Below are 13,481 nucleotides of genomic sequence, written 5' to 3'. Positions count from 1 at the left end.
AGACCGACCCCCATCTCTCTACAGCCTCCTTTCAGGTACTTGTACAGAACAATAAGGTCTCCCCTCAGTCTCCTCTTCCCCAGACTGAACAACCCCAGCTCCCTCAGCCTCTCCTCGTAAGACTTGTGCTCCAGACCCCTCACCAGCTTCGTTGCCCTTCTCTGGACCCGCTCCAGCACCTCAATGTCCCTCTTGTGGTAGGGGGCCCAAAACTGGACACAGTACTCGAGGTGGGGTCTCACCAGTGCCGAGTACAGGGGGACGATCACCTCTCGGTCCCTACTTGCCACACTGTTCTTGATACAGGCCAGGATGCTGTTGGCCTTCTTAGCCACCTGGGCACACTGCCGGCTCATGTTCAGCCGACAGTCGACAAACACCCGCAGGTCCTTTTCTGCCAGGCAGCTCTCCAGCCACTCTGCCCCCAGCCTGTAGCGCTGCAGGGGGTTGTTGTGACCCAAGTGCAGGACCTGGCACTTGGCCTTGTTAAACCTCATCCCGTTGGTCTCGGCCCATCGATCCAGCCTGTCGAGATCTCTCTGCAGAGCCTCTCTACCCTCCAGCAGATCAACACTGCCACCCAGCTTGGTGTCGTCTGCGAACTTACTGAGGTATCAGCATGAACCCTATTTTATACATGGGATAAAGTGGTGCAGAGTTTTTGTTTCTCCCGCGGCAGCTGCTTCTGACTGACACAAGAGAGAAAACAAGAGGGGGATCTAGCAAACGCAATCTATTAAATTATGCTCTCTGGGACAGGACCAAAACAAGTGTCCGGTCCCAGATGGGGAACAAACCAGCCTCCCCTCTCAGTGTTCCCACCTGTCTCCCACATGGAGTCCATTAGAGTTACTCCTTCTCTTGTTGCTCTATTGGTGTCACATGCTTGGTCTTACACAAGAAGAAAAAGAGTTAGGCAGGGTCCCATCTGTCATTAAAATCTAAGGACAGGAATATACCCACTAGAATTAATAGGCACTGGTTTGGAAGGCCCACTCAAACCATCAGTCAGTGGAGCCATTGCCACATACTACCATGGCAGCAAGGAGATGAAGTCTATCAGCCACACAAATTTCAAATGTTATACAAGTTAGAACCAAAGTCAAGAAAGACACATCAACTCCTGTCTCATGCCAGAATAAACTCATCTCTCACTGACTTGTTTAGTAAGGAATCCCCTCTATCATATTTCACTCCGTTTGAAACTAATCCAGTTCGGCAGTTCCCGAGGCCCTGTGCAGGCTTCCCATACTACAGTGACTAATAAGTGCGGAAGTTAATTTGAAAAACATAAAATTGCTCCGTCAGAGACTTGGATCAGCAAGAGAGACCCTGAGAAAAGCAAACGGGACTGGTTAGAGAGCTGGTAAGACCTCCTCACGTGTGCAATTTATAAGAAATGACTGAGCAAAGACTGATGTGGTTTAGCTTAAAGACAAAAGCAAGAGAAAACATGAAAGTAGACTTCAAATACAGAAGGGCTGACACAAAGAAGAAAGAAATAATCCATTCTCAATATCTATCTTGGAGAAGATAACTAGTAATTCATTTAAATCACAACAAAGACTTTAGGAAGCATGTGAAGCTTTCTAACAATAAGGGCAGTTAAACACAGGCATGGATAGTCTAAAAATGATGCTCCACTATCAGAGTGCCTTCATTCAAGCTGTTAGCAACATCTCTGAGAAAAGATACAGGTAAACATTATACTGCCTCGGTTTTCAAGGGTGCACTAGATATTTTCATGAAGTCCCTTTTGGTCCTAATTTCAATTATTCACTTTTTCCTCAACTAGCTTGCATACCGAATAAGAACAAGACAGGCAGGTTCAATTTCACTGCAAGCTAGTAAGTACAAGGAAACTCTCCTGCCTGCTCTCTTATTCAGCGCCAAGCATTCATGAAGGTCAATAATCAACGTATCATAGCTCTGCAGCTATCTTCCTATTTTTGTTCAGTTTTTGTATCTAACTTAGCAGCAAAAAGTCGGTAACAGGCTGAAATAACAGTACAAAGATCACTTGTTATGTTCACACTAAAGCCCTGCCCGAACAACCAGTGGGCAAAACAGCACCCTTGGGTACCTTGAGCAGGAGATGAAGCAATATTTCAACTCCAGCAAGCTGAAATTAACCCCCACGAAACCAGCAGGAGAAACAAAAAGCACACTACGGAAATATATCTTCTCAAGCAAATTACTGCCAGTATAGTGTAAGTTACTGCTGTCCTCTTTATAATTAAAGAGCTGCCTGTTTAACCAGCAAGTACCAAAGGAAATATTTCTTCCTAACGCTGAGCTTTGCCTCTTCTGTCAGCTTCTAAATGTTCTTAAAATACATTTCTCTGGGACATGACCTCCCGTCTCTGACAGACAGTTGGGAATCAGATATGGTCACACACAGGGAAAGGCTTGGTTATTAAGTACTATTATTATTATTACATTCTTTCCATATTTGACTTCTCTTCTGCCAGCATCAGGTCTCTCCTAGTCTCACAACTCTTATCTTGCAATAAGAAATCATTTCATTTTCTCAAAAGGTGGAATCTTCAGTCCTCTAAAGGGACATCAGTTAACTTCTATTTTTGGAGTCACTAGACATGTTCTTATGCCCTCCCGACTTCAAGAAGCACTGCTTGCTGCATCCACAGCTGCATCAATAGAATTTATTTACCTTTTGTGTCCTGCATCACAATCGAGCTGTACTTCAAGAAGGTTATCAGCAGGTTGCTAGTTTGTACATCAGCATCCAAAGGCAGCTCTGCAGAGCTTATAACTGGAACAAAGCAGATAAGACACGTTTACCCTCCACCAATACAAGAGAGAACTATACAGAGAACCAAGTCACAGATTCACAGATCTGGGATAAGAACAGCCTGGTTGCAGGGTCACCTAACCCCCTCCTCCCTCATGACCACCCAGCAAAGATTTTGTTTTGGAGATTGGTATCGATCCCACAGAGACCATTCCTCCTGCTCTAAGTACCCAGCAAAGTGATACTCTTTGTCCTTTTTCCCCTTCAAGGGCTCTCAGCCTGCTGTTTTAACACTCATCAACATTCTCTGCCTAGGGAGCTCAAGATATTCTCACCGATATTCAATTAATTCTTGCAACCAACACAGCTAACATTCACATCATCCTCTGTTTGGAAAGAAACACGCCCAGCAAACACCCTTCTCAGTTTCAGCAATTTTGGCATTTCAGTTCCAAAAGGTCCACATCAATTCCATTCTTCCCTCCCAACAACAGCCTCTCTTGCAGAAGCAACACACGAGACAGTAACGTAACAATTATTGCTTGATCACAATGGTAGAAAAGAGAGGTAGAAAGAGCAGCTTTATAAAAATCAAGAAGCAGAAGCAATCATAGCTTGTGCTAGAGAAATCACAACGCAGCAGGGAGCAGAAATGTGCTTTCCATACCTGCAGCAGAACAGCAGTTCACTGGCATTTCTCTCGGATACACTCTCGGATACACTCCTTTTTACCACCAGCTGTACTTTTAACAACTTAACACCGGACATCATCTGCCTTAGACTTTACAAGAAGCTATCTCAATTACACACCTAATTGCACAACATCCCTCCTGCCTCACTCCCCATGTACCATCTGAAGCACTGGGTTTATGAGCTGTCAAACCTCTACCATGTGACCGACCCACGTTTTTACTGACGACCATCCGCAAGGACCACTCTCAGCCTTCCCATTCAGAAAGGCTTTACGAGAAATATTGAAAGGGGGGAAAGAGAAGTGGGAAAAACACAGCATGCGTTTACCTGCAGATCCTGCCAGATAAGCCTGATATCATCTATGATAAATTAGCTCAGACAAAACAGAACAGATGGATCTAGTCTAGGAGGGCTTCAATAAAGCATTTAATACAGTTCTGTGTGAAAAATTAACATAGGTGGGAATCAATACAGAAATTCAAAGTATAGCAAAGATTTGGCAAATGGAGGAATTATTAGTCTGGGAAGAAGTTACTACCTGAATTCCTTAGTTGTCAGTTTAGCAAACAGTTTTCTTTTCAGTAAGTGACCTGGGCACAAGAAACAGTTGCTTGCTTATGAATTAACTAATGGCAGAGAGTTGGGATACGTAAACACAGAGAAATATCAGACTGGGCACAAAGAACAGGACAAAAACAAGGACCGGATAATAAAACCAAAGTGAAATTCAACAACGCAAGCCATAAGGTCAGGAATTCAGGGATTTATTTCCACAGCAAGCTGCGAGCTCCTCAGCTGGAAATGAAACACTGTGATACCACGGTACAATACCAGATCATGATATGACGAGGTACGAACACAAAGCACTGAAGAGCGCGGTCCTACAACATATCCAGAAACGCCCTACCAGCAGAGACAGGAACACAGTAACGCCCTGCACAAGGTTACCTTGGGGTGACCTTGTCTCAAACACCGCACAATTAGCCTCACCCCAAGTTCAAAGAGGATGAACTCCTACTTGAACAAGTTTAGAGAAAGCCTAGAAAGTTGATCAGAGGAAGAGAGTGCCCTTCTTATGAGACAGCAAAATGAAGAGGCGAGTAACCCGACATATCAAAGAGCTGTCTGTGTTCCAAAGTAAGGTTAACATCATCATAAATGGGTGTAAACTGACAAGAAATGAAGGTTGGAAAGTTGAAGATTTCCAACCAAGGAACAGGATGCTGAAACTGCCTCCCAAAAGGAATTATTAGGAAAAAAAAAATTTAATAAATTAAGACAGAGTTTGATAAATTGAAGGGATTCTATGATGACGTGCCTGCAAGCACAAGGCACTAGATTCAAGGAATCGAGGGGATCTTTTTCAGCCCTGCATGCCTGGCCTGACATGACAATAACACTACTGTCCTGGCTGCCTGAGAGCTCAGACTCACAGGTTTCCACATGCAGGAGGTCACAGGTGGCTTGAATTGCGATTGCCAGAAGGCTCTCTTTCTTCTCGAGCTATAAAGATAGCTTAAGATTGGGCTCTCTTTGTACTGGAAACAGATCTGCAGACCACTAGGACACACATCTTAAGAGCTATATTGTCTCTTTTCCATCTATCCTCAGGAATGCTCAAGGCTTTTCTAGCTCTTGAGGAAAGGAAAAGGTGTTTATGATGAGATTGGATCTTGCAAGTAGCGAGGAATTACTCACACCTGATTTCTGGCTGGCTAGGTTTGGAGCTCTGAGGGGGAGTGACTTGATCCTGAAGGCAACTGTAGTTTGGTTCAGAGGAAAATCTGCTTTAACAAACATCACCTTTCAAAATTCAAGCTTAACATCTCATAACCCTGTAATGAGGCAAGTAAGGCTTACCCCTGGAACTGGGGCGAGCACAGGCACAGAAGGGTGAAGGAGAAGAGCCAACAGTAAAATGCAAGATTCTTTAAACCGAGCACTGAACGGCCCAGAGCACAGCAGAGGTTCTCATGGAGCTCAGGATTATACCTTCGCCTTAAATACAAAATTGTAGCCCTTGGAAACAACAGGCCAAATAGATCAATGTAATCTCGCTGTTCGAATCGCATCAAAGAAATGATAATGGGGTTTTCAGCTTCTAAAGGCTGCACGTCCCCAAGCGTGAGCTGTTTTAGTCCATTCAATCTTGAAGCTCGGGGGCTCCTGACACGCTGCTAACGTGCCCAGTCTGTTGGCAAAGTCTATGCAATGAGACTGGAAGCTTTTTCACCCCCAATATTATGAATAGCTCAAAGATTTAGCTAAAAGTCTGAAAAATGTATTTATATCCCCAGTGGGTCCGTCTGGAGCTGTTACAATGAACGCAGTGAATGAATATTTAACAACAGTAAGCAAACTGACATTTAGATAACTATGGTGACAGGCACCCTTGATTTACATATTATGGATCAACAGTTTCTAGCAAAAGTCTCATTTTTTTTAAAAAAAAAGAAGAAATCACTCTGAAGAACACATCACTGCTTATCCTGGTTCATGCTACAGACCTTGATTTATTTAACACACAGTTTGAAACTTTAAAAGGTCTTAATTCACACTATAGGCTAACAGCCAGAGAAATTTCAAACCAGAATATGAACGCATTTTTAATCCCAGTCAGCATAAAAAAAAGCGCCTGAAACCCATAGATGGATTTCTACATGTTGCTGTAATTTGAAAATAGCCCAACTGCACATTTTTTTTAAAAGCAGGAAAAAGAAGAAAGCAATTTTTTCATTCCAAAGCCAAAAAGCCTCTTGCTAACTTTCAGCCATAGGGAAATTTTACAGCTGAGCTGCAAGCCAGTAGAAAATGAGGAAAATTCTGACATACCTTTAAAATACCAGCAATACTAAAAGCACCAAACTAGACCAAGCGGAGGTCCTCAAAAAAAGAAATTATCACTGAGAGTAGGGCTCAGCAAGGTGACAGCAAATAGAAATAAAGAATGCTTCCCAATGTAATTACTGCACATTAAGATCAGTTCCTCTCCTTAAACTTAGTAACCTTAAAAGCAGGAAGAAGCCTCAAGCTTCACAAGATAACTGCCTTGGCTTGAAAGCAGGATGGAGTTTTATGTTTTGCTTTTGCTTGTTGGTAAATTATAAAAAAAAAAAAAAAAAGAGACAGTGCAAGCAAGCTTTAGATGTAGGTAAGCATAAATTCCATCAGTTGTATAATATGGTGTGTGGGCGGTTACATTTGCAATGAACACGTTGAACAGAAGCCCACAAAATGCCCATCCCTCTACATTTTATGTTATAGGCACAGGAAGACTCGAGACGTAGTGGGCTTTTTAACTGAAGCTTTTGATATCCATGGTAACCAGATAGAATTCATCCACAAGGAGGATGATCCTTAACTAGGATATCAAATGATCTGAATAGCTTCTATAACTGAGTAACCCAGGCTGCTTTTCCCCAGAAATATTTCCAAACTGTGCTCTCTATTCAAACTCTGTTCCTTCATTAAACACTTTCTTCAGATGTAGAGGGTGCCATTAAAGTATGACAACAGCCATTTAATTTCTTCTCTTAAACTAGGCCATATCTATACCTTAAACAAAAAGGGTCTTATTTTAGATGATTTCAGAGCTATTTATGTGGACATGTAACATCTCACATAGAAGAAAGATCCCAGGGCAAGCAGCGATTTACAAAGCCTGTCAGAGAAAAGGCAACAAGAGGGAGGAATACCTCCACACCCAGGCTGGATTCAAATCCCAATTAATTCAAAGCTGGGAACAAGTACACTAATGACAAGCAGAAATCCACTGAGATTCTCTGTAAATCTGTTCCAATAACAAATAATCCCAGGCAAAGAACCTGACACTAGAAATATTCATAAGTAAAAGCCTACATAGAATAACTAATGGGCTGGGTGTATCTACATGCAGATACTGGGACTGTTTTCAGAAGGAATATCAGCATAATTTCACTGAGCAATACACAAGGCAAAACAAATAAATCTGAATCAAAGAATCTTGCTCGGTTTTATTAAGGCAAATTACTCCAGGAAGAGACCACCAGGTTACATCTGCTCCAGACAGACCTCATTAGTTGCCATCTTGACAAAATGCTTTGCTAGCTATTTTACAGTTTTTAATTGTTTTTCCCCAGGAGGTCATTAAATTTCTTACCATCTGAAGAAGGCGGGGTGGTTCCAAGTGGAGTGACAGGTGTCGTTGGAATTGGGCTTGTTGGTGTTGTCATCAGCCCCATTTCAGGATGGCTCTAGCAGAAAACACAAACGCCCAGACATACAGGGGTCAGTAGCTTCCCGAGGCACTAGTCACACAGAGCACTACAGACTGCTGCTTGCACTGTTCCACACTCTCGCACGATAGACGTGACTAATGAAGTCTCAAGAAACTTCAGCCTCTCTTCTAAAAAGCAAGGTTACGCTTCCTGACCTTTGACATCTAACAGTTAAATCATGCTTGACCAATCTGATAGCCTTCTATGATGTTATAACTGGCTGGGTGGATGAGGGGAGGGCAGCAGAGGTCTTCTTGACTTCAGCAAGGCTTTTGACACTGTCTCCCATAACATCCTCATCAGGAAACTGAGGAAGTGTGGGCTAGATGAGAGGAAAGTGAGGTGGATCGAGAGCTGGCTGTGTGACAGAACTCAGAGGGTTGTAATTAATGGAGAAGATTCGAGTTGGAGGCCTGTAACCAGCGGTGTCCCCCAGGGGTCAATACTCAGTCCAGTCTTGTTCAACATACTCATCAATGACCTGGATGAGGAGAGTGAATCCTCAGCAAGTTCGTTGATGATACCAAACTGGGAGGGCTGGCCGACACTCCAGAGGGCTGTGCCACCATCCTGGACAGGCTGGAGAGCTGGGCAAAGAAGAACCTAATGAGGTTCAACAAGGGCAAGTGTAGGGTCCTGCACCTGGAGAGGAAGAATGCCAGGCACCAATATAGGTTAGGAATGGACCTGCTGGAAAGCAGTTTTGAGGAGAAGGATCTAGGGGTCCTGGTAGATAGTAAATTATCCATGAGCCAGCAATGTGCCCTTGTCACCAAGAGGACCAATGGAATCCTGGGCTGCACAGGGAAGAGTGTGGCCAGTAGGTCGAGGGAGGTCATTCTCCCCCTCTACTCTGCACTGGTGAGGCCACAACTGGAATACTGCGTCCAGTTCTGGGCTCCCCAGTTCAAGAGGGACAGGGAACTACTGGAGAGAGTCCAGCGTAGGGGAACAAAGATGATGGAGGGATTGGAGCATCTCCCTGACGAGGAAAGGCTGAGAGAGCTGGGACTCTTTAGCCTGGAGAAGAGAAGGCTGAGGGGAGACCTTATTAATGCTTCCAAGTCTCTAAAGGGTAGGTTGAAGGAGGATGGAGCCAGACTCTTCAGTGGTTCCCAGTGACAGGACGAGGGGCAACGGGCACAAGCTGGAACATGGGAAGTTCCATTCTAATAGGAGGAAGAACTTCTTTCTGGTGAGGGTGCCAGAGCCCTGGAACAGGCTGCCCAGGGAAGGTGTGGAGTCCCCTTCTCTGAAGATTTTCAAGACCCGCCTGGATGCAGCCCTGAGTGATGTGCTCTGGGCAACCCTGCTCTAGTTGGACTAGAGGATCTCTAGAGGTCCCTTCCAACTCTGACAATTCCGTGACAAATTGTACATCAATTCCTTTACTCCACAAAACGTAAAAATACATCTGGAAGTGGTGGCTTTCCCCAGCAGACAGGTAACATGCCCTTCCCCAGAGTAGAATGGGCAAAGGTACGCAGAAGCCTACACTGTTTATAGCTTCCTATTTCCCCCCAAAACAGCCGAAGGGTGTGCATTTGAAGTCTTCCTCCAAGATCCTTTTATTTCTCTTTCTAAAAGCAAATTCTCCTCACTCCTGCCCTCCACCTGCTCATATTCAAAGGTGATGGTAATTTATTACTTTCCTGTCTCACTATAAAGCCCAGGCACTGCAGGAAAAGAGTGCATAATATAAATAACGCTATCATTATCGATCCTCTCAGCTTCCATCAGTTGGTTACTTTCCCCATTTCATCTTTGCTAATAGTTGCCTGCCTAATTACTGCTTTGACTTTACTCTTTGTAAGCTTCCAGATCTAACCACGCTGGTGAGGCTGTAGGCAATCTGCCATGCTATTTTAAGTCCGGCTGCCAAGCAAAGTGTCCATTTCATAGGGCAAGTTTTACATAAATGTATCACCCGCCTTAATATATCATCACAATTTCAAAATAAAAAGAAAGGGGTACAGAACTGCTGATTTGACATAGGATTTCTCACAAGTGGCTATCCTCCACATCATCTTTGAATAGCTCATTTTATGAGCGACTATAAATGCACGTATTATATGGGAAGCACAGACACATGTACTACAATTCAAAGACAATTTTAAATAATTACAGGTACCGATCGAAACTTTAAAATACAATTTTTCATGGAAAATCTTACATAAAACAGCTTTGCTTCCATAGATTTTGCTATGGTATTTACCTTTCTTTTCCCCAAACACCAGCCATCAGTTGAGAGATAATAGTGCCACCTAGCAGCAAAAACTGAGGGCCAACAAGCTGGTAAGTACTCCAAGACCTTAACAGTTCAGGTATCAACACAACTGTATCCTCTGCTCTTCCTGTGTGCCCACACAGCAGCAGGCAGTCATTCATGCAGTCCTTAGCAATGGACACCGCTTATATGAGAGGATTCGTCAGGTTTAACGAGGTTTTCCCAAAGGACAGTATGACCTACCTTGCCCTCTCTTAAATGAAGGATAAGACAATCCACCCAAGGACATCAAGCCTCCATTTCAATTAAATCCACTGATCAGCCCCTGCTTCAGCTTTCACAAACAACTAGTTTATCTTTTATTTTTAATTTAAGAGCTTCTACTCTAGCTACTCTTTTCCTGCCCTACTCTTTTCCCTGCGAAAGATCTCTCTTCCTTCAGGGATCCCTTGACCACAGAAAGGCCCAAGTTGGTATTACACAGAACAGAAAGAGCAGAAATCTCTCACAAGTGGTAGGAATCAATAACTTGGGACAAGAGAGGCAGGGAACATCAGCAAATTAGCCGCCCGTGGAACAGAAGCTTTATCAGAGGCAGTAGATCTGCCTATCAGACCTCTTCCATCACCACTACTGTCAAGAGTCCCCAAAGGTCTCCTCGGTCACACCAAGTATCTAGCCTGTGATGTATGGCTGCACTCTGAGTAAATGGGGAAAGGTGTTAACTGTTTTGTTGATGTCATTTTTCTCACAGATTACCAGCAGTACTTACAAACCAAAATTAAAAGCCTAAACCTGAAGGTTTTCCTAAACACATCATGCTGTCATTCCAGCCAGCCACAGCTGCATCAGACAGACCTGTTATCTGTCTCCCACCAATTATCACCTTTGCAAACTCACACAGTGTCTAGAAAAGTATCCAGAGGTATGGAGCAGCCAACTGCTTCTCAGAAGGCTGCCATAGCTGTTTCTTCATCATAAACAGCACAAGGAGGAGTACAATGCTCTGGCAACAGTCTCCCAACCAAAAGGCATTTGAACTTAAAATCATAGAGTCATAGAATTGTCTGGGTTGGAAGGGACCTTTCAGATCTAGTCCAACCATCAACCTAACTCTGATAAAAACCGTCACCAAACCATGGCTCTAGGCCAACCTTTTTTTTTAAATCCCTCCAGGGATGGTGCCTCAACCACTTCCCTGGGCAGCCGTTTCCAGTGCTTAATAACCCTTTCCGTGGAAAAATTGTTCCTAATCTCCAATCTGAACCTCCCCTGGCGCAACTGGAGGCCATTTCCTCTTGTCCCATCGCCTGTGACTTGGGAGCAGAGACCGACCCCCCCTGGCTACACCCTCCTTTCAGGGAGTTGTAGAGAGCGAGAAGGTCTCCCCTCAGCCTCCTTTTCTCCAGGCTGAACCCCCCCAGCTCCCTCAGCCTCTCCTCATCAGACTTATTCTCCACTCGTCACATGTCGATTAGTCCCCAAGTGAAGGATACCCAAAGAGATAACAACATGCAGTCTGTGCACACCCAGATAGGACAATTCATCCAACTATGGAGCCAGATTGGCCTCTTTCCCTCAGCTGCAGCAATCTTCTCCCTACCAGTCCACTCACCCCATCCTCCCCCTAAAGGCAGCATCAATGAGGCACAGAAGGCACTCCATGCAGCTCTTCCCATTCAGTGGGAAAAATGGCTCATTCCAACATGAGCTGTGCCCTCAAAGCTTTACTCATTTTCTGGCAAGGCAGGAAGCATTTCCTAAAAGTATAAAACCTAGGGCCTAAAACCTAGGCCCTGGCCTGCTTCTGATCTTTCATGCTCATCTACACCTATGACAAGTATGCAGTGGAAATAAAGAAATCTTTTCACCTATTCCATTTCCGACACTCTAATTTCAAAGACATCTACTACAAAGAAAAGGGCAAACAATGCACCAAAACTCACTTGTGCCAGAACTGTGATGAAATTCCGGTTTAAGTGAACAGCTTCATAGAGAGCCAGAAGGATTGCTTCATTCGTTCTGTGGAAAGGATACAGACAAAAGCACAGTTAGTTTCCCTCATTGCTCAAAGAGTGTTTTCCCTTTAAAGTCCTTTCTTTTAAAGGCAGAGATTCCTACAAACGTCATAAACCCTCATATTTATCACCTGCCCCCTTGATTTAGAAAACATTCTGTTGGGGACAAGAGCGCATTTCACTGAATTTCACTGAATTTGTAGAGTTGGAAGGGACCATAAAGATCATCTAGTCCAACTCCCCTGCTGAAGCAGGATTGCCCAGAGCATGTCAGAGCATGTTACTCAGGGCTGCATCCAGGCGGGTCTTGAAAATCTTCAGAGAAGGGGACTCCACACCCTCCCTGGGCAGCCTGTTCCAGGGCTCTGGCACCCGCACTGTGAAGAAGTTTTTTCTCATATTTGAGTGGAACCTCCTATGTTCCAGTGTTCCAACTTGTGCCCGTTGCATGAACCATCACTTGCCATCTGCCACCTCCAACATATGTGAAAAACCACAGGGTTTGTTGTTTTGGTTTGGGTTTGGTTTGTTTTTTTTTATACACTTCATTACAAGCAATTCAGTGAGAATCCATTGTTTGCAGGGGTGAGGTACCACCAGGTACAGGAGAATTCGCCTCTCTAGTTTGCTTTGCTACGTTAGAACAGCTCCACGACGGAGCGCATCATACGGAGTGTGGCGAGCTGCCATTCATTGTGTAACTAACATCTGGGCACTTACTGGACTGAGATCTTCTCATCAGCATCTGCTATGAACATGCTGCCCACCTATGGAAAGAAAGAGTATTGCATAGGAGGAATTTGTGAAAGCTGTTAGACAAGAGAGAAGACATGGATTTAACTAAATCGGAAGCGCCCTGGGAGAGGTGTTCTCATCCGAGGCACACGTGCAACTTACTTTCTAAGACTAGTAATATACAAACGGGAAACAGGATGAGCATCTATAAACACATTTTATTTTGTACTACTGTCACTGAGCAATGTTTCACCTGTCAAATCACAAAAGATGAAAAAAAGGACTTTATCTTGAATCCCTGATTAATCTTGAATGAATTAGTCTGTGAGACTAAATTAGTCTGTGACTCCGTCAGAGGGCAGCAGAGGTAATGTCCTACCTGCTTGCCCCAAAGCAGTAGCAGTTTTACCCGTGTCACTCCGGACAGACACCTGGCAACACTATCAACCACCCTTACTTAGAGGAAATTCTCCTGTCGGTTAGATCTCAGACTACAATTAAATCTCAGACTAAAGCAGAGCCCAACTGAATAAGGGGAACAGGGGATACTCTTCACAAGGAGGAAATTCACAATTGTCCTTAGAGGGTACCCCTCCAAACATGCAGACACTGCCCATTGCAGAATCCAAGCTGACTTCATAGCTACGGTGCACCCAGGCCTAAGACAGTGAAGAAACAGATCTCTAAAGCTAGTGACAGACTAGACTTCACCACAAAAACATTCAGCTTCTGGTTTAGGCTACATCAGCAGAGCAGCAACTTTTAAAAGTGTCTAGTAAGTAATTGTGATTTCTAAAATA

General features: G+C 44.1%; 1 protein-coding gene across 1 annotated transcript in view; it reads right to left on the bottom strand.

The window, feature by feature from the left end:
• ARMH3 (armadillo like helical domain containing 3) overlaps positions 1-13,481 on the bottom strand; it is a 156,592-nt gene that overhangs the window by 118,487 nt on the left and 24,624 nt on the right. Inside the window, exons 12-15 of the mRNA XM_074159007.1 lie at positions 12,667-12,713; positions 11,875-11,950; positions 7,584-7,677; positions 2,672-2,773 (exon numbers count right to left, since the gene is read on the bottom strand). Of these exons, the coding sequence (XP_074015108.1) occupies positions 2,672-2,773; positions 7,584-7,677; positions 11,875-11,950; positions 12,667-12,713 (319 nt within the window). The remainder of the gene's footprint in view (positions 1-2,671; positions 2,774-7,583; positions 7,678-11,874; positions 11,951-12,666; positions 12,714-13,481) is intronic.

This window comes from Numenius arquata, chromosome 15 (genome assembly GCF_964106895.1).
Source record: "Numenius arquata chromosome 15, bNumArq3.hap1.1, whole genome shotgun sequence".
NCBI lineage: Eukaryota > Metazoa > Chordata > Aves > Charadriiformes > Scolopacidae > Numenius > Numenius arquata.
Note: the sequence above shows the minus strand (reverse complement) of the source record. Positions and strands in the feature narration are given on the sequence as shown.